Source organism: Strigops habroptila, chromosome 1 (genome assembly GCF_004027225.2).
Source record: "Strigops habroptila isolate Jane chromosome 1, bStrHab1.2.pri, whole genome shotgun sequence".
NCBI classification, from domain to species: domain Eukaryota; kingdom Metazoa; phylum Chordata; class Aves; order Psittaciformes; family Psittacidae; genus Strigops; species Strigops habroptila.
This window is the reverse complement of record NC_044277.2, coordinates 70702649-70728676: the sequence shown is the minus strand read 5'-3', so window position 1 is coordinate 70728676 and position 26028 is coordinate 70702649. Positions and strand designations below refer to the sequence as shown.

Below are 26028 nucleotides of genomic sequence, written 5' to 3'. Positions count from 1 at the left end.
GAGAATGCACTCAGTGAGACTGGTTTGTGTGCTAACTTCTGAAAAAGTAAAAAAAAAAAAAAAAAAACACAAAAAAGAGAGAAAAGAAGCTCTTAAACAAGACCTGAAAGCTTCTGAAAGAATCAAACATTGCAAGCCAGAGCCCTCTAAGAAAAGTCAGAGATCTGTATCTCGCCCGACTCCCCAGAAACAGAAAAAGGAAGGGTAGAAAGGGATTGGCAACAAGGCATCCTTAAGGATATCTTGTAGTGCACTTATCCAGGTTCTCATTTCTCTCTCTGTGTGCTTTGAATGTAATCCCAAACTGAACCCATCATTTTATCCTGAACACTGAAGTTATAGCATTAAGGTCCCAACCTTGTGGACTCTGGAAAAATGTTCTCTCTAGCCTTCCATTCATATTAAGTCAGAAAATGTACTGAAAAAATAGAATACTTCTTCACACACTAATCTAGAGCATATTTAGTTTAACCTTCTTTCAGCCCTTTACCAACACAATACTGGCACTGCAGCCAAATTTGAAAGACAAGTTGATGAAAGCTTCTAAGTCAGATTTAGTAGGGGTGGAAAAACAGATGTTCAGGGGTTCTTTAATGCAAACTTCACTTCTGACAGAAGGCACAGTAGTTGTGAATGGGCTTCCAAAGCTAGTCTTTAAGCTGGTTATGAGCACTTAGGATAGTTAACACACAGTAAGCTATGACCACAAATAATTAAGACAGTGGGAAAGTGACTCTTTATTAAGTTACCCATGTTCCTTTGACACTTTAGTCTGTTGACTGCCCCAGACTAAAGCAGATTATCAACAGGGTTTGTAAGAGCAAGAAGTACCACTAAGGAAAATTTGCATTCTTACCGCTTATGAACCACTAAAGACAATATTTTCACGAGAAAGTGAGAACTTGCAGCTCAAAAATGACTGCCTACAATGTCAAGTTTCTCTTACATAGCTCTCCTCTCCCTCAGCTTCATATCGTGACTCAGATGACGCTCTAAATGAATTGGAAATATAATTTCAAAGCATCAAAATTATGAAGTCCAGGCACATCTATTCACATATTCTTTTAAAACCATAAGATCCAGGTATAGCAACAGATTTTTAGGACACCTGATTTCTCAAAGTCCATTTTATTTTTATAGCTGCAAAAGCAGTTACAAAGGAACTGTTACATTTTTTGTGTTATCAGGAAAAACATTCAGGTACATTCAACTGACAACTCGGCATATACTACCATTAGTTGTTTAACTAATTTGAAAATTCCTGTTGGGGAATAAAACTGTAAATCAGGACGTTATGAAACAAATGTATAAATCCTGTAGAGGTTTGTTGGGAATTTTGTTGTTGGTTTTGTTTACTTTTTTGCTTTTCTTTCAAATGACTAGAATGACACTAGCAATCGCTACTAGTAATGTTTCTCTTGGGAGAAAAAGATTTCAGTGTCATATGATACTCTCTTTAATTATTTGTGTATCTGCAGGGCCCAAAATCATAACTGAATCCTTATGGTGGTGAGCACACTATGAAAACAAGAGAAAAAAAGGGCAAAATACAGGTCATGTCCAAAATAACAAATTTGCAGTTCTACAAAGAACACAAAGTATGCATTATGTCAACCAAAACCGCCTGGAAAAAAATAACATATGAGAACTTCAACAGTGCATTTTTGCCTAGCACCTTCGAATTGAGCTGATTTTTTTTTTTATATATATATTCTTTGTAATATGCCATATTGGCTGCTTAGATACAGCATAATGACTCAACAAACATAGGATCTACCCAAGTGTAAAAATCTCTGCCTTTGTTCCTACAAATATAGCATTGAGCAAACATTGATACTTTTTGGTGCAAGGCATTTCACTGGTATTAAAGCCTGCTTTTTGTTTTGGACACAAGTGCCTTCTCCCAAATATGAACTGGCCATTTTGAGCACAGACATCAAATATTAAATCAGCATATATTAGTGACCCAATTTCTTCAGCAGCAGGTCTTGAATACAGGATGGTAACAGAGGCTCTGTTCCCAAACATTCACAAAACCCAGAGCATTGCCAGACAGCTATTAGCAGTTTGATGAAAAGTTTGAATGCACAATCAATCACTGGCACACAGCAATACGATGGTACAAGCTGACAGGAACATGCAGTTTCATAACTTACTATCCGATAAGGAAGATGTAAAAAGGAGTCTGGGCAGCCAGCTAAAGCCATTTGTTCCTTCAAATTTTCTTCAAATTACATCTACTGCTTCACAGGACCTGCAGAGTACAAACAAACTGTCAGAAACCATACTGAAGACATTTCATCAACTTATTATTGAAAACAGTTGGAGGGGAAAGACCAAGAAGAGCAAGATGAGGTGACGAGGATTTGCATCAACTTGGAGTAGCAGATCTGCACGTTTGCTGTCTGTATCCTACAAAACACTTTAAAATGGGTATTTCATTCAAAAGCCCAACATAACTATTCTCATGCTGAATGGCTCCTCTATTTCCACAACCCAGACAGAAAAAGAAAGCCCCTCTTCACATCTAGACCCTAACCATTTGAAGATTGGCTCTCTCCAATTGAGGCTATGTTTTCAAGTGTGGAAAGAAAACACTGAAATCTGGGAGTTAACTAATATGTCAGCCATTTATCATAGAATCATTTAGGTTGGAAAAGACCCATAAGATAGATATCATCATGCAGCATTAACCTTCAACACCTAATTACACAACTCTACCCTTTCCTGCCTGCCTTTTCTCTCACAGCTTTATTCTAATGCAGTATATGAAATAGGGTGTCCCATGCAAATCTGCATTTAAGTCTTGCACTTCTGAGTGATTATTAGCAGCAACTTCACATGGTGAAAAGCGTTTCTTTTAAGCATCACTTCCATGATCAAATAGAGCTTGGAAAAGAATCTACTGCAGGTGCATATGGCTACAGAAGTAAAAGTGACAAAAGAGAATGCAGTATTAATCCAATGTCAAGAAAATTATCTGAACTGCTGCTTCCTAACAAGGAAGCAAAACTAAACAAAAGCATATAAATAAATAAAGCACTATTTTCTGGTCCCAGCATTTCTCCCAACCAGTAGCATTCAGATGGAGACATCCCTGCAGTATAAGCCAAGTGATGCCACCTCCAAGCAGATGAAAAAAGGGTGGCAGGGGGAGAGAGAGAGCAGACTGCAAAGCAGAGCCACAACTTTCACTCCTGCCACAAGTGAGTTCCTGTCTCGTTCACTGTTAATTATCAATCATGTACTCAAAACAGAAGTTGAGTTTTAAACAGGCTATCCACTGCTCTCTAGTAGGCATGAACTGTCACCAAACTAAAGCTCCCAGCAAGACTTGTAGTACAGTTAAGTCATGGACAAGGGTAAAAGACATCTTGGAAAAACTGCTCCTGGAGGAGTTGCAGCCCATGGTCCACACAGGCCATGCACTCCTCAAGGAAGCTTTATTTTACTTAGTTCCTGGATAAGTTCATCTGACGTATGGTAGCCACCTCTTCTATCAGAAAAGCAGGCAGACTCTTGGGAACTTCTTTCCAGGAAGAAGTTACTGGGCCTCTGCTGTTTTCCTGAGGTAGCAACTTTCTGGGATCAAGTCATATAGCCAATTACCTTGGGAGGAAACTGGTTTGGCAACATCAAGTTTGAAAAGCTATTTGACCCAATCTGAATAAATCAAGTTGTTGATTCTAGATACTTTCTTCTACAGCATTTAAGTTTAAAACCAAGTCTTAAAGGATTTATGCTGTGGGGGGGGGGAAGACCACCTCAAACACTTAACTCTGTAGGCATTATACCCAACTGGTGTTGTTGCTAGTCTTTAAAACATACGAACAGTGGTCTACAGCCATCTAACTCATACTCCATATCTAAAAGTTTGCATTAGGCTTTTAAGACAGATGTGAATATTTCATTTTCAGAGCAAGATTTGCCTCATTCAGTTAGCTTGTTCTGGGAGAATTATGCACAGATTTATTGAAACCTCTTATCTTAGATGATTCATACAAAAAGAAAAAGGGAAAAAAAAAGAATTTCACTTTGGGGAGTAGAGTTTTCTATAAGTACATCTACAGTGAAATTAGGCAAGCCACTGGAATAGATGCTCTGAAGTTGGTACAATGCATCAATGAACAAAGAGAACTGTATTATTAGCCTGTAAACCCACCAAGAAAAGAAAGTTTAGGTAAAGGTATAAGGGAAAAGAATTCAGCCTTACACTGCAACAGTTTTATGTTTATTATGCTTTCAGTATTTAGAGAACAAGAGAAGGTGCTGCTGTAAATTTAACTGTAGGTTATTTAGGACTGAATATCACAATACTGGTCGGTCTCTTGATGTTTCAAGCAAAAGGCACCGATTCACTTCTAGCAAGACAGATTAAATATGTTCCCAAACAATACCAGACCAATTTGTCTACTCCAGGGCGTGCTGCAGTTTATGCCACAGCCCCATTACGCCAATGGAAGATCATAAATTATCTCGAACAATAGTTGGAGTCAGGACTGCATAATTTATCAAGACCCATTTGCTTCACTGCTACATTCTTGAGTATTCATTTGTTAACACCGCAGAAACAGAGGAAAGCAATAATCTCTAGATGATATCATTCCTGGTCAGTCACACATTAACACTGATTTAAGCTCACATCTCTTTTGTCTGTCTGAAAGCAGTTTATCAAAGTAGTCCTACCCTAAGAATACGAAAAGCCTTTGCTCACCTTTAAGATCTAAGGTTCTGTTGTACCACATCAACGAGTAATAAATTTTACAGGGACAGAACTCTATACCAATTCATGCATTCAGCAGATAAAAATTAAGATTTAAAAAGAAAGAGTAAACCAACTTTTTCTTTGCTATTGTCTTTAAACATGATTTTTAGCATGCCAGTTATCTTCAGAGTCCATAATCATATACAAATTTGCACGTTCTTTCCATGTGCAAGTTAAACAGCACAAATCAAAGAGACATTTAAGTGCCAAGTTACTGCGTTTTCCTAAAACACCTTAGATGGGGAAGGGCAACTGCAAAGGATTGCAAACATAAAACAAGCTATGTAGTTGATCACTGTTACAAAAGTCAGGACATTCAGCGGCAAGAACAACTGTTGTGCAGCATTGAGCCAGACAGCCTGTGCACATTCAAAACCAAGTGACTTCATGTGCTTTTATTGGCTTAAGAGGTCTTCCCTGGACAGTCCTGAAAGGACAGTCACAATAAACCAAGTTTCATAGTTCATCACATTTGCTTTTGGTATGATATTCTCATTCCTAAAGAATGGTCTATTGTGAGGGATGGCTTTGATGTCTCAGCCTCTTAAGTGTTAAACCAGCTCACATCATCTAAACAAAGACTGATATTCATACCGCCGTGGAAAACGTTGCAGGTACGCACCCTAGACATTACCACTGCTCTGAATGAGTTGTTTTTAGTCACAAGCAAATTACCCACCTAACCAGTAGATTAAGTTATCTATTAACAGCCAATTAAGCCTGTCACCAGGTATGCTTTTTTGATTTATCACTTGCTCTCTGCATATTCCCAGCAGAGGAAACAGTATCTCACCCAGCACTCTGGAAGCACACACAGCCTACGCACCTACAGATACTGCGGTAGGAAGATGGCAGGGGTATGGTCACTCTGCCAATTCAGGAAGTTTTCCAGGTTCTACATGTGCCATCTGTCAAAGTCTTTAAATTCAAGAGAAAAATAATTTTTAAAACGCAATCACTTGCAAATTAGTTAGGAACAGGAGGAGGGAGGGAAAAAAAACACCCAGAAAATAATATAACCTGGCAGAGCTGCAAGACAAGCTCCAGAGCTTCTAAAAACTGGAGTTATGCTCTTTTATGAAAGGTAGCTTACCAACTTTTTTAATACCATTCCCTTTCAAGTCCTAGATATTTCATTATTTTTCTTCTGTAATGTTCTACTTTCTGTAACTGAACAACCGTGGAAGAGCAAGGTGGTAAAAAGCTTCAGTACAGTCTTAAACTTTGACCTACCTGAAGACCTTTCTCCGAGATCTCAGGTTTAATGCACAGGTTAAAAATCTTTCCCTCTCTTTTATCTTTTACTCAGACAGTCGCTGTCACCACTTTCCTTCTCCCCACTTTATAGCATGAGGCTTAGCAGACCTGTTTTTATAAGAAACTAGAACAAAGTCTTAAAACAACTGAGTTCATACAATAGTCTCCCCTAAGTCACCTTTAGGAATGTCTGGGTCAACTCTACTGAACTTATAATTTAACATCATGAAGAGCCAGGGAAAAAAAACAAAACCACCTGTCTTGTCGGTCCACACAAAGAAACATCTGCAAGATCTTAACTGTCCACCCACCTGGCTCCACGTTCCCCACTACCTCTTAGCATCTAGGAAAGTGTTTTGGTTTTTTCTGCAGACCTATATACACATATATATATATGTGATTCAGATATATCACTGAAGCATGGCTTCACGATAAGGTAAATGGATGCATCTGTCAATCCTCTACACCAACACGAGGGCATGAGGACACATAGACTTATACTTTCTTGATAGTCTGCTCCTATTGCCATAGTTACAATGGAAATAAGATTTGGATGTGAGCAGCAGAAGGCATGCCAGTGAATTTTCTGCAGCTGAAAGACCTGACAGCTAACAGTATACCCAGCTGCATCTAAATCACAGGATCCAGATGTTCTTTTCCATGCAAGGACAAGATCCACACAACTTCTTGCAAGAAGAAAGCCTGGCCACGTGTGCTGGAAATAGAATGCTACCAGATACCCTAGCTGGCTGAACCAAGGAGCCTAGCTGGCTGTACCAAGATCCTAAAGCACCCTTTGCAGCACGTGTTTGCCACCAGACTCCATCGTACCTTTAGCAATAAGTACGGAGAAGGATTTCTGAAGTGATTTCCCCTCTTTTGGTGGTGGTTTCAGGTAGAGCCTGTGTCAGTTTACAAGACTGAGGATGCCCTCCACTCCCACGGTGATCATTTGGTCAGCAGGAATCAAATGTTCATTAGTGCAGACTGCCAAACAATACAACCAAGAGACTGACTTCAAGACAATACTGGCAGCTTCCTGTGCAAGGAACAACACATCATTGCTCTGTTCAGCTCAGAGAACAGATTTGAATAGAAACCGGATTCATTCTCTCAAACCTTTTACTGTCCATTTCCCCATTTTACTTACTCCACGTGCTTGCTTCTTTCCCCAGCTCTGAACATCCCTCCCCACATCCGAAGTCTCCAGTTTTCCCATGATGAAAACTAGTAGTTGGGCAGCCTCCCTTCAAACAAGTTATTTTGCCTCCAAAACACCTCCCCAAACACTCCAGAACACCATCACTCTCCAACCACAAAAGACTCAATGATCATTGACATCCTGATGGCCTACTGAGCAACAGGTAACATTTAAGAATACTTTTACATTTCCCAATTTCTTCCCTCTTCCCCTGCATGAGGTGGTATGTGCACATACACTTTGTTACACATACATACCCCCCAAAAAATTTGCAAGTCTATGATATAGAGAAACTGATTAACTAGAGCAATACTTTGAACATCTTTGAAAACAAAGCATTGTTCTAGTTAAAATTTCAAGTGAGTGTTGCACACTAAAATGAAAAGCACTGTTCAAAATATAAATCAATCAAAAGCACTTCAGTTACGTCCAAACACTCCCACGATTCCTTACTAAAAAATCTGGTCTTATAAAAAAAGGGAATATAATTCTCTTTGCCATTCTTAATTGCAAAGCTGTTAGTCTAAATATTACACCTTGTAAAGGAAGCCATTTGCCATTGTAATTTTGCCAGAAAATGAAGAATCTTGGCAACAGCAATTGAGGCTTTTGAAAGCCAAAACAGATATACTTCAGAAGAAGCACAGAAGAGCTGATGCCATCCCACTTCAAGTCTTGCCAAATAAAATTAAATAAAATATATGCAGTTCAGCATTTTTTGGTTTCCTGAAGCTGCCTAAAATTCTGAAAAGGCTTCTCAAGACTCATAGCCTGTGAATTCATGTTCAGCTCCTGACAGAGTAGCTTCACTAACAGCAAAGACACAGTCCTGGAAGAAAAATAGTTACTTTGCACCTAGCCCACTTAAGTAAGGATTTTTCCCCTTGTCCCTGAAGGAAGTATTCCAGTTTAAAAAAAAAAAAAGGGAAAAAAAGCTACAATGAATTTTGGAAATATTTTTCAAACTCTGCAGTTTCACTATCGCCCCCGATCACTGGAAATCCTCTTCTGCCTCTTAATAGCTAAATCCATAGCTTTGAAGCAGGAGCTTTGACAACTGAACGGAATGTACCCGAGTCTAAATGAAATGTTAATTAGACAAACTAAAATAAAGAACTATGCAGTATACAGTAGACAATCCCATCAGAAAGCCACATGCAGAAGTAGGCCAGGTCCATAGATTGCTTGACTGGGCCAAAGGATGCAGTGAGGCAGCCCAAGGACAACTTCAGCTGAAAATGCCATGATTAATAGCCTCTAATTCTGTATATACCCTTCCTCACTACATTAACTTCCAGACAAACAAAAAAATACTGCTTCTATCCTCTGTGTTGTCATTTTCTTGCTCCCCGCCCCCCCTCCCCCCCCCCCCCCCCCATCTAGTCTCATTTCTCATAACACAGAATCCAAAGTTTTGTAACCAGTTTGGGAAGCAGTCTAAATAATTATTTCCTTCTGTTATTTTAGGCTTTTATTATCTAACCTGAAGACTTAGAGTGAAGTTATACAACAGTTAAGATGATTTAATAGCTTGTTACTGCCAAGAACAGGACAGACATCCCACTCTCTTCATCAGCCCTTGCTCTGCTTTCTTCCTCCACTTCCTCCCAGCAACTTCATGGCATTCCCTCCTTCTCCCCCTTTTGTGCCATGTATGGTCCTTAATGAGTTCAGCTTCTGTTAATTAACTTGTCTGTTTTGCTGGGTTAGTTTTCTGCTAAGGAAGCAAGTGCAATAAACTTACATCTGACAAGCAGCTCAGCTGGCACAATGTGAATGGCAGGAGAGCATGAGCAAGAGGGGAAAGGAACAGGATCACCCCTTTCCAGCAGCAGCACAGTATTACATCGGCCCAGGCAACCTGTGAACTTTCATTTTCTTTGTTTACTGCCATTAGGAGCTGGCAAACCTTTCCTACTGCATGTCCGTGAGAATTACTGCTTTCCAGGCATCTCACAGAAGTTAAACATTTGGGTAAGTCTCCAAACAAAATATAAAGTTGCATTTTCTAGAAGGCACTTTTCCCTTGTGGTACCTACTCAAGTAAAATCTGCCTTTCTTACGTACATACCAGAAGATTGCTTTTTGCATCCAACACACTAATAAGCCTTTATGCTTCCAATCTGCTACTGGTCTGAACTGTCCCTCCCCCTGCACAGGGGTGCAGTGGCTAGAGACCCCCAAATCAGAGGTTAAACTACACACAAGATGTTCTCCTACCCAACTCCTAAATGAATAGAGAAAGTTCCTCACCCTCTGTACAATGCATTTTTATTGAAGGAAGTCAAATCGTTACAGATGCTGGTGGAAACGACAGCTTCATCTACAACACTCCTTCATTTTGGAGGAGAATCTTCTGGAGCATGCAGAAGCCCTTCCTCCCTTTCCGACTGATGCAGAAGACAAAGATATATATAGAAAAAAACCCAAGAGAACACAAGGCAATTTTTATCACATGACCCACTGATCAGTTTTTTAAGCATTTTAGGTCTGTTTCATCCAAATGATCCATTCCTCAATCATTACAGTTATTCACAGCCTACTTTTGTTTGCATGCTTTTTACAAGGAAGTTTCCTTCTTGGTAAGATTTAGGCGGCGAGTCTCAGTAAAGCTTCTCACTGAATGTACTAGTTTTTGTAACACAGTACTGGCTACAGAGCACCATCCATACGACTGACCTCAAAACTGACATCCACACTCGTGCACAGAAAGCTATCGGCAGGTATCTATCAATACCATCCACACTGCTCCTTAGGTCTCTCCTGCCCTTCAAAGTTTTCAGGTGGGTTAAAATACTTTTCCTGGATCTAAAAAAATAAATTAATCATTGTGGAACATGAATGTTGGACAGGTTTTTCATTTTGATGGTTTACAGGGTTTAATACCAATAGTTAACACAGTAAGTGTACATGTGTCACTTGCTGTTCTCTTAGTACAGTGGAGAGTTATTAACTAGAATTATCAAATGCTTTTATTTAGACAGCAAGGTTCAAGTTCTTAAAGCAAATCAATCGACAGAGACTTTTACAGTTATCTGTAATTTATGTTTGTGCATAAGCACTAGTTTATTTACATTGTCGAATACCATATAAATGGTTGAAGCTGGAAGGCAAGTTTAGACATTTCAATTCAAACAGCAGGCTACTCACTAAGATGGTATCTTTTTGAAATACCACAAGAGGTACACTTAAGTGCACAGGTTATTCTCAATATACCTCTTGTTCACATGGTTAGAACACTTGAAAGAAAGCCTTTCTGCTTAGCCTCTGAAAAAAATTACCTGCTGTGAGCAGAGACACATTCCCCAATGGCAACAATATGTTAGGGCACCCTCCAAAGAATTTTACAGTGCCATATTCCCAAATATGGCTTATTCTAAGGAATTCAACTTTTAAAAAAATTAACATAAAGACACAGTATCAGCTGAAACATAGCAAAGGAGTAAGTAATAGCAGTAAGTAGTAAAAATAAACAAAGCAAACCCATTTTATCTCTCATGCACAGCAGGGTAGGAGTTACCGTAGTATAGCTTGTAAGTGATAACTCATTAAAGCCATGAGTAACTCAACCATATAAGCAAGCTTTGGACTACATCAACCCCAACAAGCAGATGATGGCCAACTCTGCTTCTAGTTGCAAAGACTGCAAGGAGGCAACTCCAATACTGTGTTGCTCTTGAGAGAAAGTCTTGTGTATTCAAGAGGGATATAGTAAAGAGGTGTAAGAAGTGCAAAGGAAATTCCAAAGAAACCTAAAGCAATACATAGACCCTTGATCGACTGGAACATAAAGACTGTGCTGGTCCAGCCTTGGAGTACGCAATTTGGAGGCTGCACTCACATTCAGTCCTGTGCAACAAAGCACCAGCAGTATCAGAGCGCACTTAATTATACACAAAAAAAACTACTTGCAATTTTAAGATACTGATGCCATAGATACCTCCTGTGTATTTTAACACTGCCTTACTAACAAATCACAACAATCTCTTCCTAGAGAAGAGATCATTTTGTAATCTCAGATGCATTTGCTGGTATTATGCAACACACAAGCTCCAAATCCATGGGTAGCTTACAGCTGGCAGCAGGCAGGCAGTGCTGCAGCAGCGCCTGACTTTCAGGATGCAACTAGAATGTTACTGGTGCTCTATTCTTGCATACAGGCTGGGAAATTAAAAAAAAAAAGTCTTTCTTACCCCTTTATGCTTTTCAGCCCTTGAAAAACAGTTTTAAGCTGACATCTCAAAGGCAAGTATGTTGACCTACTTGCAAATACACCACCCTGGGACAAACAGGACATAGCTTTTCCAACTAAGTGTAAACACAACAGAAAATAAACTTACAGAATAGGTTAATATTTTGTAGAAGGGTTAATGTGTTAATGTTCAACGGAAAGCTGAGGTCTGGCCAACTGATCACATGTTCCATGTGCATTAGTGTACATTTATTTATTGCTATTAACTTGCACCTGCAGAGAGAGGAAGAAAGGGAATATTCCTTCCTTTGATCCTGAAGGTCACAAGGTGACTGAAATCCTAGCTTAATGAAGACTCTGGTGAGGTTGCAATTGTCACAGCTTCCATCAACCCTTTCAAAACGCAGCACTGGAAAGCAGAGGAAAGAAAACCGAAGTAATACCACCCAGGCTTCATAGACTATGTCAACTTAATTAGAATGGTATTTTGGCAGCACCCAAAGATTACATATCGAAGGCTGGGTAGCAGGCCAAATACTTGACTAGAATATTTTGCCAAGCCACCTACATTAAGAGCTACTTCCCTGTTCTTTCAGGGTGCCATAAAGGAAATCTGTTGTTTCAGGCCTTATAAGACTATTTAACAGAGGCATGAAACAGTGAACATCACCAGCACTGAAGATTAACTAGATATGCGTTAAATGAGAAACATCCTAGTTAACCTTCAGACTACAGAGCTGCTGAAGGGGAACGTTTGTTCCCAAAGGGTGTAGGCTCCAGGTGTAGCCAAAGTGCCTTCCCTACATACTGATGTATTTTAACCCACAAACACCTGTACTCCAAGCCTAGAACCCACACATAGGTCCTGTCTGCATTCTCCCACCCTCAAGGTTGTCCGACTGGTGCTAGCAGCAGTAGGAAGGAGAAGACAGCACAAGTATCCCCATACACAACATCATTTTACAGGCCTGCAGTACACTGCCCACAAAACCAAACTGACATCCAGGGTATGTACGGAGCTGACCACAACTCTGCTACAGGATATGAAAAAAGTCATATACCCTATGTGGTGGTATGTGTACAAGGAAGCATACACCCCTGCTCCATCCCATCAGTCAGTGAACAGAAACAAGCATCTCTTACATGCAGTTAGGACTGATCCTGTTCAACATCTTTGTCATTGACATGGATTGAGTGTGCCCTCAGCAAGTTTGCTGATGACACCAAGCTGTGTGGTTCGGTTGATACGCTGGAGGGAAGGGATGCCATCCAGAGGGACCTTGACATGCTTGTGAGGTGGGCCGATGCCAACCTTATGAAGTTTAACCAAGCCAAGTGCAAGGTCCTACACCTGGGTCAGGGCAATCCCAGGCACAGCTACAGGTTGGGCAGAGAAGAGATTCAGAGCAGCCCTGCAGAAAAGGACTTGGGGGTGTTGGTTGACGAGAAGCTTAACATGAGCCGGCAGTGTGCGCTTGCAGCCCAGAAAGCCAACCGTATCCTGGGCTGCATCAAAAGAAGCGTGACCAGCAGGTCAAAGGAGGTGATCCTGCCCCTCTACTCTGCTCTCGTGAGACCCCACTTGGAGTACTGTGTACAGTTCTGGTGTCTTCAACACAAGGAGGACATGGAGCTGTTGGAGCAAGTCCAGAGGTGGGCCACGAGGATGATAAGGGGGCTGGAGCACCTCCCATATGAAGACAGGCTGAGAAAGTTGGGGCTGTTCAGCCTAGAGAAGCTGCACGGAGACCTCATAGCAGCCTTCCCCTTCAAAGGGGATCTACAAGGATATTGGAGAGGGACTCTTCATTAGGGACTGTAGTGATAGGATAAGGGGTAATGGGTTCAAACTTAAACAGGGGAAGTTTAGGTTAGATATAAGGAAGTTGTTCTTTACTGTGAGGATGGTGAAGCACTGGAATGGATTGCCCAGGGAGGTTGTGGATGCTCCATCCCTGGCAGTGTTCAAGGCCAGGTTGGACAGAGCCTTGGGCAACATGGTCTAGTGTGAGGTGTCCCTGCCCATGGCAGGGGGATTAGAACTGTACGATCTTAAGGTCCTTTCCAACCCGAACCGGTCTATGAGTCCATGGCAAATACCTAGAAGAGGTCAGAAAAAGCTGGGATTTGGACTAGATAATCTGAAGAGGCCCTTTCCAACTTACACCATGCTGTGAAGCACACCACTGGACCACCTGGGTTCTCTCCATTCTGACTACAAAGGGAACTGAGAAAAACTGGCTCAGATGTAGGTATCTATGAACCAGAGGCACAAAACCAGCCAGAGGAACCCTCCTTGATGTACAACACTAACTTCAAACTCTCAGCACCTCTGGACAAGACTGACAATCATACCACACCAGTCCCACAGCATCCCCAGATTTTTAGTCTCTGTACTGCAGAAGTTGATCCTGACAAAGCTTCAGCTTCTCCCAGCAACTCTTGGGGTTTAATTTCACTCTGAGTGTGTGTGTGTACATATACATATATTATACATACGGATGTACATATGCGTGTGTAAACTCAATAAGCAGATGAAGAGCTTCTTTAGCAGCAGTACAGAATGCAAAAGAGAGCTCCTTCAGCCAACATGGCAGAATTCAGCGTTGGGAATGCTCCACCTCACAAAAAGTAAAAATAAATACCGAGGTCGGTTCTCTTCCCTGAATTTCCTTTACTGTTTGAGGCAGAGTTTGTTCATACTTTGCTCTTCCAAAAAATTCTCTCCCCCTCCTCCCCCCAAATACACTGCAGTGTAATAAAACAAAAGATTTATCAAAAGAAAACCAGCAGATATATTCAGAAAGGCTTTTGCAAGAGAGCTTAAGAAATTTGAAATTTCCAATTGCTACTGTTAATTGATGAAATAAAAATTCAAAGAGTTTCTTTTCTGTTCCTTTGTATTTTGATCTATAAAAGCATCCACTCATTATTAATACAATCAATCTGACAGATGCATCAGAAAAGTCTCGATTTTCATTTCAGCCTCACTAATTAGCAGTACTGTTTTATTAAAACCCAGCTCTGCATGAAGAGATAGCTTCACAGAATTGCCTGCTTTACACAAATACTTATGAGGCTTTCATGCTACTTTCTGTTACTGGGAAAGGGCAAATACTTCCTTCACCTAAGGCTCCAAAGCTTATAGATCTCAGCAATCCCTAGATTGTAATATTCCCCCCCTCCTTCAAATGGGCAGCAGTACCACAAAATCTGCCACTAAATTCTGATACTCTCTCTTCTTTATGGCATTGTTTGTCTTAAGTAAATTATACTATGGCTTGGAAATTATCAAATTTGTTTTCTGCAACATCTTTGCCTACACATTTTTTCTAGTCCAGTAACTCATATAAGTCAATAGCCTAAAATAAGCAGCACAATTTTCATGAGGACTGTCTCTTAACTGAGAACCTCTTCATTATACAAAACCAAAAAGCTTCCCTCCAAAACACAAGACAGCAGTGGAAGTTCATTGAAGCTGGATGCCTCTCAAGAGCCAGGTCTGAGAAGGCTGCTCCATAGGCAAAAAGCGATCTTCTCTCCATGGGAGGGGAAGATATCCATGAGCTTCCCAGAGAAGCTCCCAGTTGTAAATCTTCCCACTGTTGAATCCTAAACTACAGGCATACCCTCATATATTGCTCCTGCTGAAGTGCAACAACACATTGCCCAATACAGCACTCTGGTCAGCCACACTGGGACTACTCAGAATGGTGAAGCAAATAGCAGGAATAACATGGATATTATTTTTTCCATGGCAGCAAATAGCAGCACTGGCCACAAAAGATATTGCATCTAGATTAAAGAAATGCAGGGTAGAAGAAAATCACTACAATAGATGGGAAAGGAGAAATACAGAGCAAACCAAGGAACAACACACATGAATTTCTCCTGTGGTCTTAGAGATTGAAAGGTATATCTGTTTTCTACTAGACTTTGATGATAGATCCTTAACATTCTTTTGATACAGATCTCTGTCTAGCAGATTAAGCCTTTTAAGGTTTAATGCCTCATGAGATATGTTTTTAAACACAAAAAAAAGCAAGGCCTGGAAAGAGCAGCATGACACTACTTCTGCACCAAGTCAGAACACAAACCGCTCCCTCTGTAGAGGCCACGTGTGCCAAGAAGGACTAGGCTCCAGCTCCCAGCACTGTAGTTTTCATTCTCGGGAAGGAAAGTACAACATGTCTGCAGAGCAAATGATCAAAGTTAAGAAATCATCCTGTATAGTCAGACAAAATTAAGTAAATATGAGATTCCTATTTACTGGAAACCTCCCTGGTATCCAGTGACAGGATGTGTGGGAATGGTTCAAAGCTGCATCAGGGGAGGTTCAGACTAGATATTCTGAACCATTTCCTTTACCAAGAGAGTGGTCAAACACTGAAACAGGTTTCCTAGGGAGGTGGTGGATACCCCAAGCCTGTCAGTTTTTAAGAGGCATTTGGAACTGAAGTGGTCAGGCAGCTGGACTAGATGACTACAGGTCCCTTCTAACTAAAATAGTCTATTCTATTCCAAGGAGAGCATTCCTTTATACCAAAATGACTTTATCTGAATGCATGCTCCTAAAGTGAAGGTCAGGACATTCCCTTTGTCAATTTTTCCTGATATATTAGCAAAAGGCCCACATGCATTATAGGTCAGTTACTTCCAGTGCCGCCTCAATGCCTACTTCTAGAAATGTCCATCTCAGAACACACTCAGGTGCTGCCTTGCCATCAAGTTTAAGGAGCTTATAGAAAAAAACAAGTCAGTTGACACACAGTAAATTATCCCTCAACAACCCTATTCTGTCTCAGAGCAGGAGTAAAACCAGTTAGAGTCAACTGCAGTTGAGGAAAACTGGTTTTATTTGACATTGAAATGGACTGGGAAGTTCAGGGGGTCAATTGCCCTGCCTGAGGTGAGGAGCAAGACATCCCATGGCTGCCTCCAGAGACACCAGACTACCACTGCCATGGCAAGGCTCACAGCTCCCCAAGTTCTGTACAGGGTTCCCACTTCTCGTCCCATAACCTCAGTTTCAGCACGTAGCTCCTGGCCAAACCACTACTCACTCTGACTGCTGGTCATTCGCATTGGCCGGCAAGGGACCAGTTAACAGCATGCATTTCACAAGCCCGCAATTACAAAACAGATATGAGCAAGTACTCTGTTGGCAATTAAAGCTCCAGCTTTATTTTATTTATTCTAGTATGAGAGCAGATGTTGCAGTTATTCAAAGGTTTTCACAACCTTAATTGTTGACCTTAATTGTTGTTAATCTTTCCCATGAAGTGGAGACAGACAGACGCCACCCGTATTTTGTGAAGATAGTGTCCTGCGGGGTATGAATAATAAAAGACAGTATTGTCTGCCTTCTCCCTCCTGTGTGAAATACAAGGGTATTGGGACTGGATGGCAGCATGGAAGAAAAAGAACCAACTAATGACTCAGCTGTTTTATTTATTTTTTTGGAGGATGCATCTGCTACAGAGTTGTGCTGTGACACTGAGATTTCTTTCTCCTCCATAGGAGCGGGTGAAGCTTCCAAGTGCCAGCTAAGGAAGCGCTGTATTTAGACTTCACGACGCCTGAAACAGCTGATACACAAAGCACCCTGTCCACCTCATTGAGCATCGGTCAGGCTGTAGTATTAAGCAGCAAAGTGTTCAGTTTCACAGAGCAATATTAGGTTTCATAAACAAGTTCTCAGACCGGTCAAGAAAGCAGCATTTCATTAACATTGCAGAAGATACATGAGAGCTTCCCAGGTCTTTTCCTTTGCTAGTGGGAGTCTTGCCTGAGACTTCTTGCTCAGGCATGGAAATTTTGCATTCATCTTTTTGCTATAGAATTTGGAGAGTAAGTTTTCTAACCAAGAAGTACATTCCTCTGACTTTGTTCTGCCAAGTGTACTTGAAGATATTAACTTGGTGTCCCAGTAACTTGAGAACAGGCAACACGGAGGAGGGACACTGAAGTTCAGAAATGAAACACAGGACGTACTGATGCTGCAACAGGCACTCCCTATAACCTAAGGCAAAAGCCCCAGAAGTCAGGATAGCAAATATCAGTTTCATGTTTATGATTACCGTCAAACAAATGCCCAGAGTGAACTTGGACATAAGGCTGAACCCAGAGACCAGGCTAGAATGGCATCTGCTACCAGTTCTACTGCAAAGTACAAGACATCAAGTCTTCTCCCCCCACCTCAAAACTCACCTGAGCTGCAAATCTTTCCAAGGTTTCTTTTCTTAAGAAAAGGTGAGGACTGGTTATGGGTTAGTTCGTTAAGAGATGTTATATTTGTTCATTAAAATAAATAAATTAAAAATATATCAGTTAGGCAACTTGCAAAAGTTCACCAGGCACCATATATACTAAACAACTGCTGACAGATGACATTTTAAGAGCACTGAAAGACTGTGCTAAGTTGCTAGAACATAAAGAATTCAGCCAAGATTTCTAAAGGAAAATATCAACCTGCCAAGCTCTTAATTGCTGTATATACCCTGTCACACATAAATTGATTTGGACATAGCATGAAAGATGGATAGTAAGTTAGATCAGTTTGCAGAAGTGAGTTCAAGGTAAATCCAAGGAACTGAAAAAGCAACTTCTTTACAAAAAGAACTATTTAGATAACATAGACATGAATAATAAATAAGATGGCATGAGGAAGAGTGAGTACAGCTTTTGCAGAAGTTATGACTCAAACCTACCCAAGGTTTATGATACTATATGGACAAAGACATTTGGATATTATCCCTAACTAGAGACTCTTAAAAAAACCTGAGCTGCTGTAGGTTGCAGGAGTGGCTCCCCCCTTAACACCCAGTTGAAGGATAAGAATTAAAGGTAGGAAAATACAAAGCATTTTTTCCATACAAGGAGTCTCAAGAAATATTGAAAAGAATGGCCACTACAGTACATCTGTAACATCTGAAACACGACAAACAGGCAGGTGACATGAAGTTTGCTGGCGGTATAACGTGTTCATGAAGAGCTGGAGCTTCACACAAAGCACAATGGAACAATCCCATGATCATAAGCAAATAGGCAACCAAAAAGGCAATGCTGATTTTATTTCCACAAACTCAAGCCAATGTGCAAAACCAAAAATAACCCTGTCTGTGTGTACTGCTGAATAAGCATCAGGAGCCTGAAGTCCTGTTTGAAAGTACCTTTTTTTTTTTTTTGGGCGGGGGGGGGGAAGTGTAGGGGAAGCAGACGCTACCTCACAAGGAAATATAGTATTAAGAATTAAGGAACTGCTGCAAGCAAAGCAGAATCATGACAAGTCATTAAACCCAGGGCACACCCACTCCTTGAAATCTGTGGGCTGTTATGACACCAAGGGTAAAATAGAATTAGAAAGAGTACAGATAAGAGGAATTCCTAAAGCAGAAACTAACAGACCTGGCTCATTCAGCATGGAAAACAGAGACAGCTGGGGCAGAAGAGGACAGACATCTAGTCAGTTACGGAGGACACACATTAAGCGTCCAGAGAATGACCCTCTCAAAAGAAAGGGGTAGGTAAAAGATCTGAAGTGGATAGGAAACATGGAAATCATGTCCATGGGGTGATTTGATCTATCAATGTATTAAAATAATAATCCAGATTAAGCACTGGAGAAAGCTTATCAATGGATAGTGACTATAGTAATGGAGATGCACACTCCAGAGAACTGCGGCACAGCTCACCATGAAGCAGAAGGGCCAAAAAGTAGAGGAAAACTTGCAGGCTTTCTGCTTAAGCAACTGATACCAACGGCCCAGAGACACACAAGCTGTTCTTGGTTAACTTGTGGTCTGATCCACCACAGCTATGCTTATTGAGAGAGGAAGAGCCAAAACTATGCTCCCTCTGAAGCAGGTTATCGCCCTTATTCCCATGAAAGGAGCCCTGTACCAACTCTGATTTCAAACGGAGAAACCAGGACAGCCAGAAAGGATTTTGAGGTCACCCAGCAGGCCCCAGGCAGTGGCAGAAGGCGGGTTTCTGAGCCACGAGCTCTGCATTCAAGACATGGTTATTCCCAGCTGCTAGCCCCAGGTCCCTCTGCTCCAGGTCATGTCCCCCACCAGAGACAGGAGGACAGAGGGCTACTCACCCCTCAGCCAGGGCTCACTAAATGCAGCCCTTTTGCATGAACTAAGCTCACAATTCAAATTAACATAATTCATTACTATTTTCAAAAAATTAATATTCCTGGCTGTGAATTGTGGGTGCTTGACATTAACCTAACAGGAGTGGTGAAGGAGAGCTGAAGGGACAGCCACACCACAGAGGTCCAGAAGCAGAACCTCAGCACCGCCACGCTGCATCCTCCACAAAACACTGCATTGATTTAACAGATTTGCACCTTTAACAATTTGGCACAGACTTAAAAACTACAGTTGCTAGGCATCCTCCATGTAACATTTACTTTTAACAGCAAATCCCACAGGCTGCTGCAGTATGCAGAAGGTAGAATACATGTAGCTTGCGAGTTGACAAGCACACGCCTAAATGCTGGCTCTCTACAACACAAAACATGATGCCCTTCGCCAGGGTGCCTCTCCCACTATTTCCATGTGAATTTACTACATCTAAGATGCGATACATTTCAGTGGTGCATACAAAAGGTGCTGTCTTCATAATGGGCATCTAGGAAGTCTCTTCCTTTGCATTTCAGGCTAGGACAAGAACAAGTCAAAACATAAGACTTTAAAGAACATGACGCTTCCTGCACAAATCTGATGAAGTCCTCCCAAAATCCCAACATAAGCCCAACACTGTAACAAAAGCTGTTAAGAGACCACAGCTGAACAAGGCCTTGGACGCCTTTTATCAGCTTCTTATTTTGAATAAAACAAAAAGCTACTTTCAAAATAGCATGAGAGTCACAACACCAAAAAGATTCTGGCTTTTTCATGTTCTCAAAATAGCATGCTAGAAAGACGTCTATAAAAATAGAAGGTTTAGGTGCATTTTGCTTTCATCTTCAGCATCAGCACAAGTCTACCCAACGCAGCATTTGCGTAAGTGTCCATAAAGTGTTCCCTTATCCACAACCCTGCTTGAATGAGCAGCACAGAATTGCGACCAAATGCAGGCAAACACTTGAAAGCCCTCCAGAAGATTCGGATGCTGGAGCATGTTTGCTCCTTCCCCACCACCCCACACACCCTGCGCATGGAAAAATTCAGTCTTCTAACTCACTTCACTGAAATCTTGAGCGATCTAGTAAGAAGGTGGCAGGAAGCAGCATCACCAAAAATAAAACCAGAGAGAAGCTACTGAAGTGTAAAGTAATGCTTTGTTTCAGGCACTTAAATGTGCAAGTTATTTTCACCATACTTCTTGACATAGGAGAGCAAACAGCAGCAGCATATTTCAGGAACCATGCTCCCTTCTCCTCCACCCCCAATAAGCAAACCAGGAGAAAAGTGACCATCTTCAAACCAGACCCTCTGCTGCTTGGCTGCCCAGATTCACCCTTGCTGCCCTTCTGCAGGGCATGGCGAAGCTTGCTTACTGCAATGGTGAAGGCACTGTGTGGCTCCTCACCTCCAGCTCCCTGCCTTCTAGGAATTCCCCAAGCCACTGCTGGAGGATTAGGAGCTGTAATGCTATTAAACACTGTAATATCAAAATCTGAACTAGAGCACACAAAGTCTGCCTTAAGAGGAGAATTTTATTTTCTTTTTAACCTCTGGAAAAGCATCTAAGGAACATAGTGAGGAAGCAGCATCAAAACTGGCAACTCTGCAAGCAAAACAGCCGAGTTTACTTACACATTGAAGCCCGCCTGCTACTTCACATTACTGATTGCAGAGCAACAAGTTATTCCCTCCCTAATTGGGTCCCAGTCTAAAATAGTCCCGTTATTTTTAGTATAGTACTTAAGTATCTGAACTGTGCCCTGTACTGCCAAAGCTGGCATGTGTCCCTGGCCATACCAGGAATTCTGATACTAAACAAGAACACACACGCCACATATCCAGGCTGACTTCTGTTCTTCTGGGTTGTCTTTAGTGGGTGACTTTAAAGACTTTAAACATTAACAGCTGGCCAAAAATGGCACAAGCTTATATGATAATTCTGCATTTAAAGCCTCTCTACCAGCTACTGTGCAACAGGAGAATCAACCCAGCAAGCAAGGAGTGAGGGCTGTGATACCACTGATTAGAGACAGTCAGTTTACTCTTAGTAGGGTAGAGCACGGACAGAAGATAAGAATGGGATTATTTCAGTTCTATTTTGCTTATTATGGGTCCATACAAGTTCTGATTTCTCCTCTCCTCTAGTGCCCCAGAAATGCCTCTTGCTAATTCACCCCTTTTCCGTCCCCTTCCACACTGCATGTACACTATGGATAAATTTAAATTAGTCAAGAAACAAAAGGCCTGTGTTAAATATGTTTACACACACACAGAAGGAGGATTATGTAAGCTCTGTCTCACAAACAATATGCTGCTTCTGCAGAAGAAGCGAGATGATGAAAGCAAGACTTGTGTGTGTTTCCAAGTCAGTCTTCCCACCTTCCATCAAAGGGGTGACAACCGTCCTGCAGCGTGCTAATTCTGGAGAATAGAGAGAACAAAATCTGAAATAGCCACAAGCTCCTCCAACAAAGCCTACCTGCCTCCATGAGCTTAATGCCACTTACCTTGTGCTTTCATTGTAAATTCATTTTTGTTAGACCAGGAAGAACAAGTCCCCATGAGGAATTTATTCTGCCCTTTCACCATGTACTTTGCAGAAAGGAAGTCAAGTCTATGAAAGAGCTTCAAAGACAGGATCCTAACCTGAAAGACAGCTGCCAGCCAACAAAAATTTGTTAGTCTCTATTACCGGTAGACAATCTGTTCTTGAAATTGTACGTTCCTTTTCAGAGGCTTCTTATTTTGTGAACAGTATTAGCATCGTTCACCATCTCCACTCTCTTAACATCCCCTTACCCAACAAGCTTCTAGACCTGGTGGTGACAGAAAACAAACCCTCTAGTTTATCAAGAGATTATCTAGCCATTTTGGGTTCAGTATATTTCAGTAGTTTCTATTTTTAAACTATTCTAGGCTCAGACAGCAGCAGGAGCACCATACTTACATGGCTTCTGAATTATGGCTGAGCACCAACTAAATGATCCTCTCAAACCCAAATTTGACAAAACTAGCCAAGGTGAAGATTCAACCTTTTGGCATTTGCCCATGAACTATTTCAATGGGTTGATTCTGGATGAAAGAACTTGCCACTGTATTTGAAGAGAGCTTTATGACAGTGACTGTTCTCTCACCTCCAGTTTTCAACTGGCTTCCAGTTGACCCTCAGACCCAAGACATTTAAGTTGTGCTGTTCTCTATACATGGCCAAAAGCAAGCAACAGTTAGTTCTTCTCCCTCACCAGCTAAAGAGGTCAAGCAAAGTCCATCCATCTACACCTCACTAAAAGAGCAATAGCCTGAAGACAACTACAGCAATACCAAAATAAGTGAAGGTGAAGCAAGAGACATCAAAAGTATCAAACCCTCATTCTGTAATTCCACAGCAATAAAATAATGATTAAGGGAAAGGTCAGTCCACTCATCACCTTCTCAAGCTACAAGTAACAAGGCCAAAACAACAACAAACAACACACACAAACAAGCAACAAAACCCAATACTAGTGATGACAGGACAGAGGAGAGGGGGAAAAAATAATAAAATAGATTGAATAAATAAAAGTTAGATTAATCAACTTTCTACCAAATTAGCTGGTTTTCATGAAATTCAGTTATAAACATGTTGAACAGTATGGAGTTTTCTTACGACTTCAAACCATGAGCAGTTATTTTTGAGAGTTCATAGCAGATTGACAAGGTAACAGGGGCTGAAGAATGGCACACAGCGATAACCTAAAGATGTGGGAGGGGAAAGGAGTGGAAAGAACAACCTGAAGAATGATAGCTGTTGCTTATTTGCACGTGGATTCCCATTAAACCCATCTGCTAGCACCGAACATAAAAGAATGAACTCAACAAAACCTGACTGTTAATGGATAAGCCAGTCAAACCAATTGAGCTTCACACTACAGCAGAATAATATATCACGGGAACATAGCAGGAGTAGACACTGAATCTTGACATTAGCACAAAAAAAAAAAAAAAAAAAAAAACCCATGTCAAAAGATTCAAACCACATTCTTATGAAAAGTTAAGAAAACTTTGTCATACCATTATCAATGCAATCAGTCATCTTACGGCAGATTTGAAAGTGACTGAATAACTGCACTGACTTATCATTTGCTCAGAGCTGGAAAAATGGGAAGACTCACATAATAGGCTGACATACTGAATAACCTCTGCAGAGATCTGCCCTGGTCCCACACTATTCTAATACTAATGATCTAGATAATGAAGGAGCAAAATGACACTCATTAAACTTGGGGAAGCTACTAACTTAAAGCTGCCAGCTTGCTGGAAGACTGAATTAAAAGCAAGTTTTAAAAACTGGAAAATTCTTTGTTGAGAAAGAGGCAAATGCCATATAGGAATGTATAGAGGAACATATGTGAAAATCGTGAAGCAACAGTTCTGTTCTACTTGTGACTGATAAAGCTTCCAGCACAATGCTGTACCCAGTCTCCAGCAAATTTCAGAGATCAACTGGAAAATATCCAAGCAAAAGCAACAGGAACACCACAGACTTAGAAAAACATGACATCTGGGAGGAAAAAAGAAAAAACAAAATGAACTGGAGCTCAGCCAGAAGAAGAGAAAACGAGGGTCATGATGGTATCTTTTCAAATATATGAAAGCCTGGGGCAAAGAAAGAGAGAAGAGTGTTCTCCATGCCCCCAACTTTCAGAAGAAGAAACAGAAAGGTTTGAAAAGCAACAAAGAAGATTTAGGAAAACATTACTGGGTGGAGTGGCAGGGAGGGTGTGGTGTGAGGGCACTGGAGAAAGAGGAAAGACACCAAGTCAGAATTGCTAAAAGGAAAAAAAAACAGTGAGTCAACAGACAAGACTGTCTGAGGAGTATGCAGAGCCTCCTCACCACTTGTCACCAAACTGCCATCAAAAACACAGCTATGCTTCAGCTTTTCATTGACTAGCTGACCTCTCTAAGCTCTCCTTTCCAGACCTAGGACTGTGCTACAAGAAAAAAAAATAAGTTTAACACAGATGCATTGTCTCCTCTCTTTCTTACAAGGACATTACTCAAAGTGAGAACACCAGTGAGCTGCATGCCAACTACAACCTTCAGAGACAAAATGTCTTATAATAAAAAAACAAACAAAAACACACCAAACCAAAAAAACCAATCCACTACAAACCTTACGTGTTAGAGTATCTTTTTTTAAAGTCTAACCCATGTACTTGCCTCTGTCGATACAAGGATCCAACTATGTCCTAACACTACAAACAAACCAGAACCTGACAACAGAGAGGCACCCCATGGAGAGCAGCACTAGGAATTTTGCTCTCCAGTCTCACCCTGAAGGATGAATAGCAGAAACACCAGTTTGACTCTAATACCTTGAATGGGTTTTTTTATACTTAGCCAAAATCTATGAGTTATAGATCAAAATCTTAAAGTTTCACTGGCTGTCAGGTTCTTGAAAGGTACAAGGAGTAAAGAAATTTCTTCCAGAAAAGCATGAAGGAGAATCATCTACACATGGTTACCCCAGCACAATTAAGTCAGTACTGTGAGGCGCAACCCTATCATTCTGCAAGCTCGGCATTAATGCTTACTCAGTAGTGAGCATCTCTGGAGTTTTTGGGGGGAACACCCAAAACCAAACCTCAAGCCCTTCAATTTTTAGCTCATGGATTGCAAGCATTGAGCTGTACTCACCAGCATATTCCAAAGTGCATTTGCATTTGTTCTCACTATGTAAAACCTCTGGAAGTTTTTACAGGAAACAAACTCTGATTAGACACAACTGCAATCATTACCATCTTATTCAGCCCATTTTCCCTCTCCAGTTCCCCTTCCCAAACACCACAGTTTGGTCTCCATCATTTGCATCAATGAAAGTAGCTGGGGATTCACAAAGCTCCCAAATCCCTCTACTCCTGGGCAGAAGACTTACTTTAGCCTTTAACCATGCAACTGGAAGATACTTAAGCATGCCACAGAGGCTTAACGGAGGCTTTGCATTTGCTTTATATCATACAGTGTCAAGATGACAGTCATTCGCCGTCTTGAGTATCCCATAGTAAGATGCTGATGCAAGGATAAATATTTATGAGGCTAGTTCATGCAGTTTTCCTTAAATCTGACTAGATCTAACCCCCTCTTGTTTTAAGAAGTGGGAATTATATATAAATATCACAGCAACAGCAAGGAGGATCTAAGAGTTAAGATCAGGTTTCTACGCATGGGAGGGGCCCGCTGTGGATTTACGGGATTAGCACCAATGCCCTTCCCTCCCTATCAGGAATGACTGTCCACTCCCCGCTTTGCATCTTTACAACTGCAGATACTGAGATCTTGGAGAACAAAGCTGACAGTCCGCAAAGGCAAAGCACTAGTCATTCCTACAGAGTGACACGGCTGGGAAATTATAATGGAGGGGTTTTTTTATTTTTAATAAAATCAACAGGTGTAGACATTTTAAGTCAAGGTAGCTGGTCAGGCATTGTCATTT

At 41.1% G+C, this 26028-nt stretch overlaps 1 protein-coding gene across 3 annotated transcripts in view; it reads right to left on the bottom strand.

Moving 5' to 3' along the window:
• The window catches only part of GRB10 (growth factor receptor bound protein 10), a 145760-nt gene that overhangs the window by 104342 nt on the left and 15390 nt on the right, over positions 1-26028 (bottom strand). For 2 of the 3 annotated variants that reach the window (XM_030496536.1, XM_030496555.1), the window contains exon 2: positions 2157-2254. In XM_030496536.1, the coding sequence (XP_030352396.1) occupies positions 2157-2207 (51 nt within the window). In that variant the 5' untranslated portion in view covers positions 2208-2254. Of the gene's footprint in view, positions 1-2156; positions 2852-26028 lie in introns of those variants that run through there. The other variant, XM_030496544.1, reaches the window with a different exon arrangement.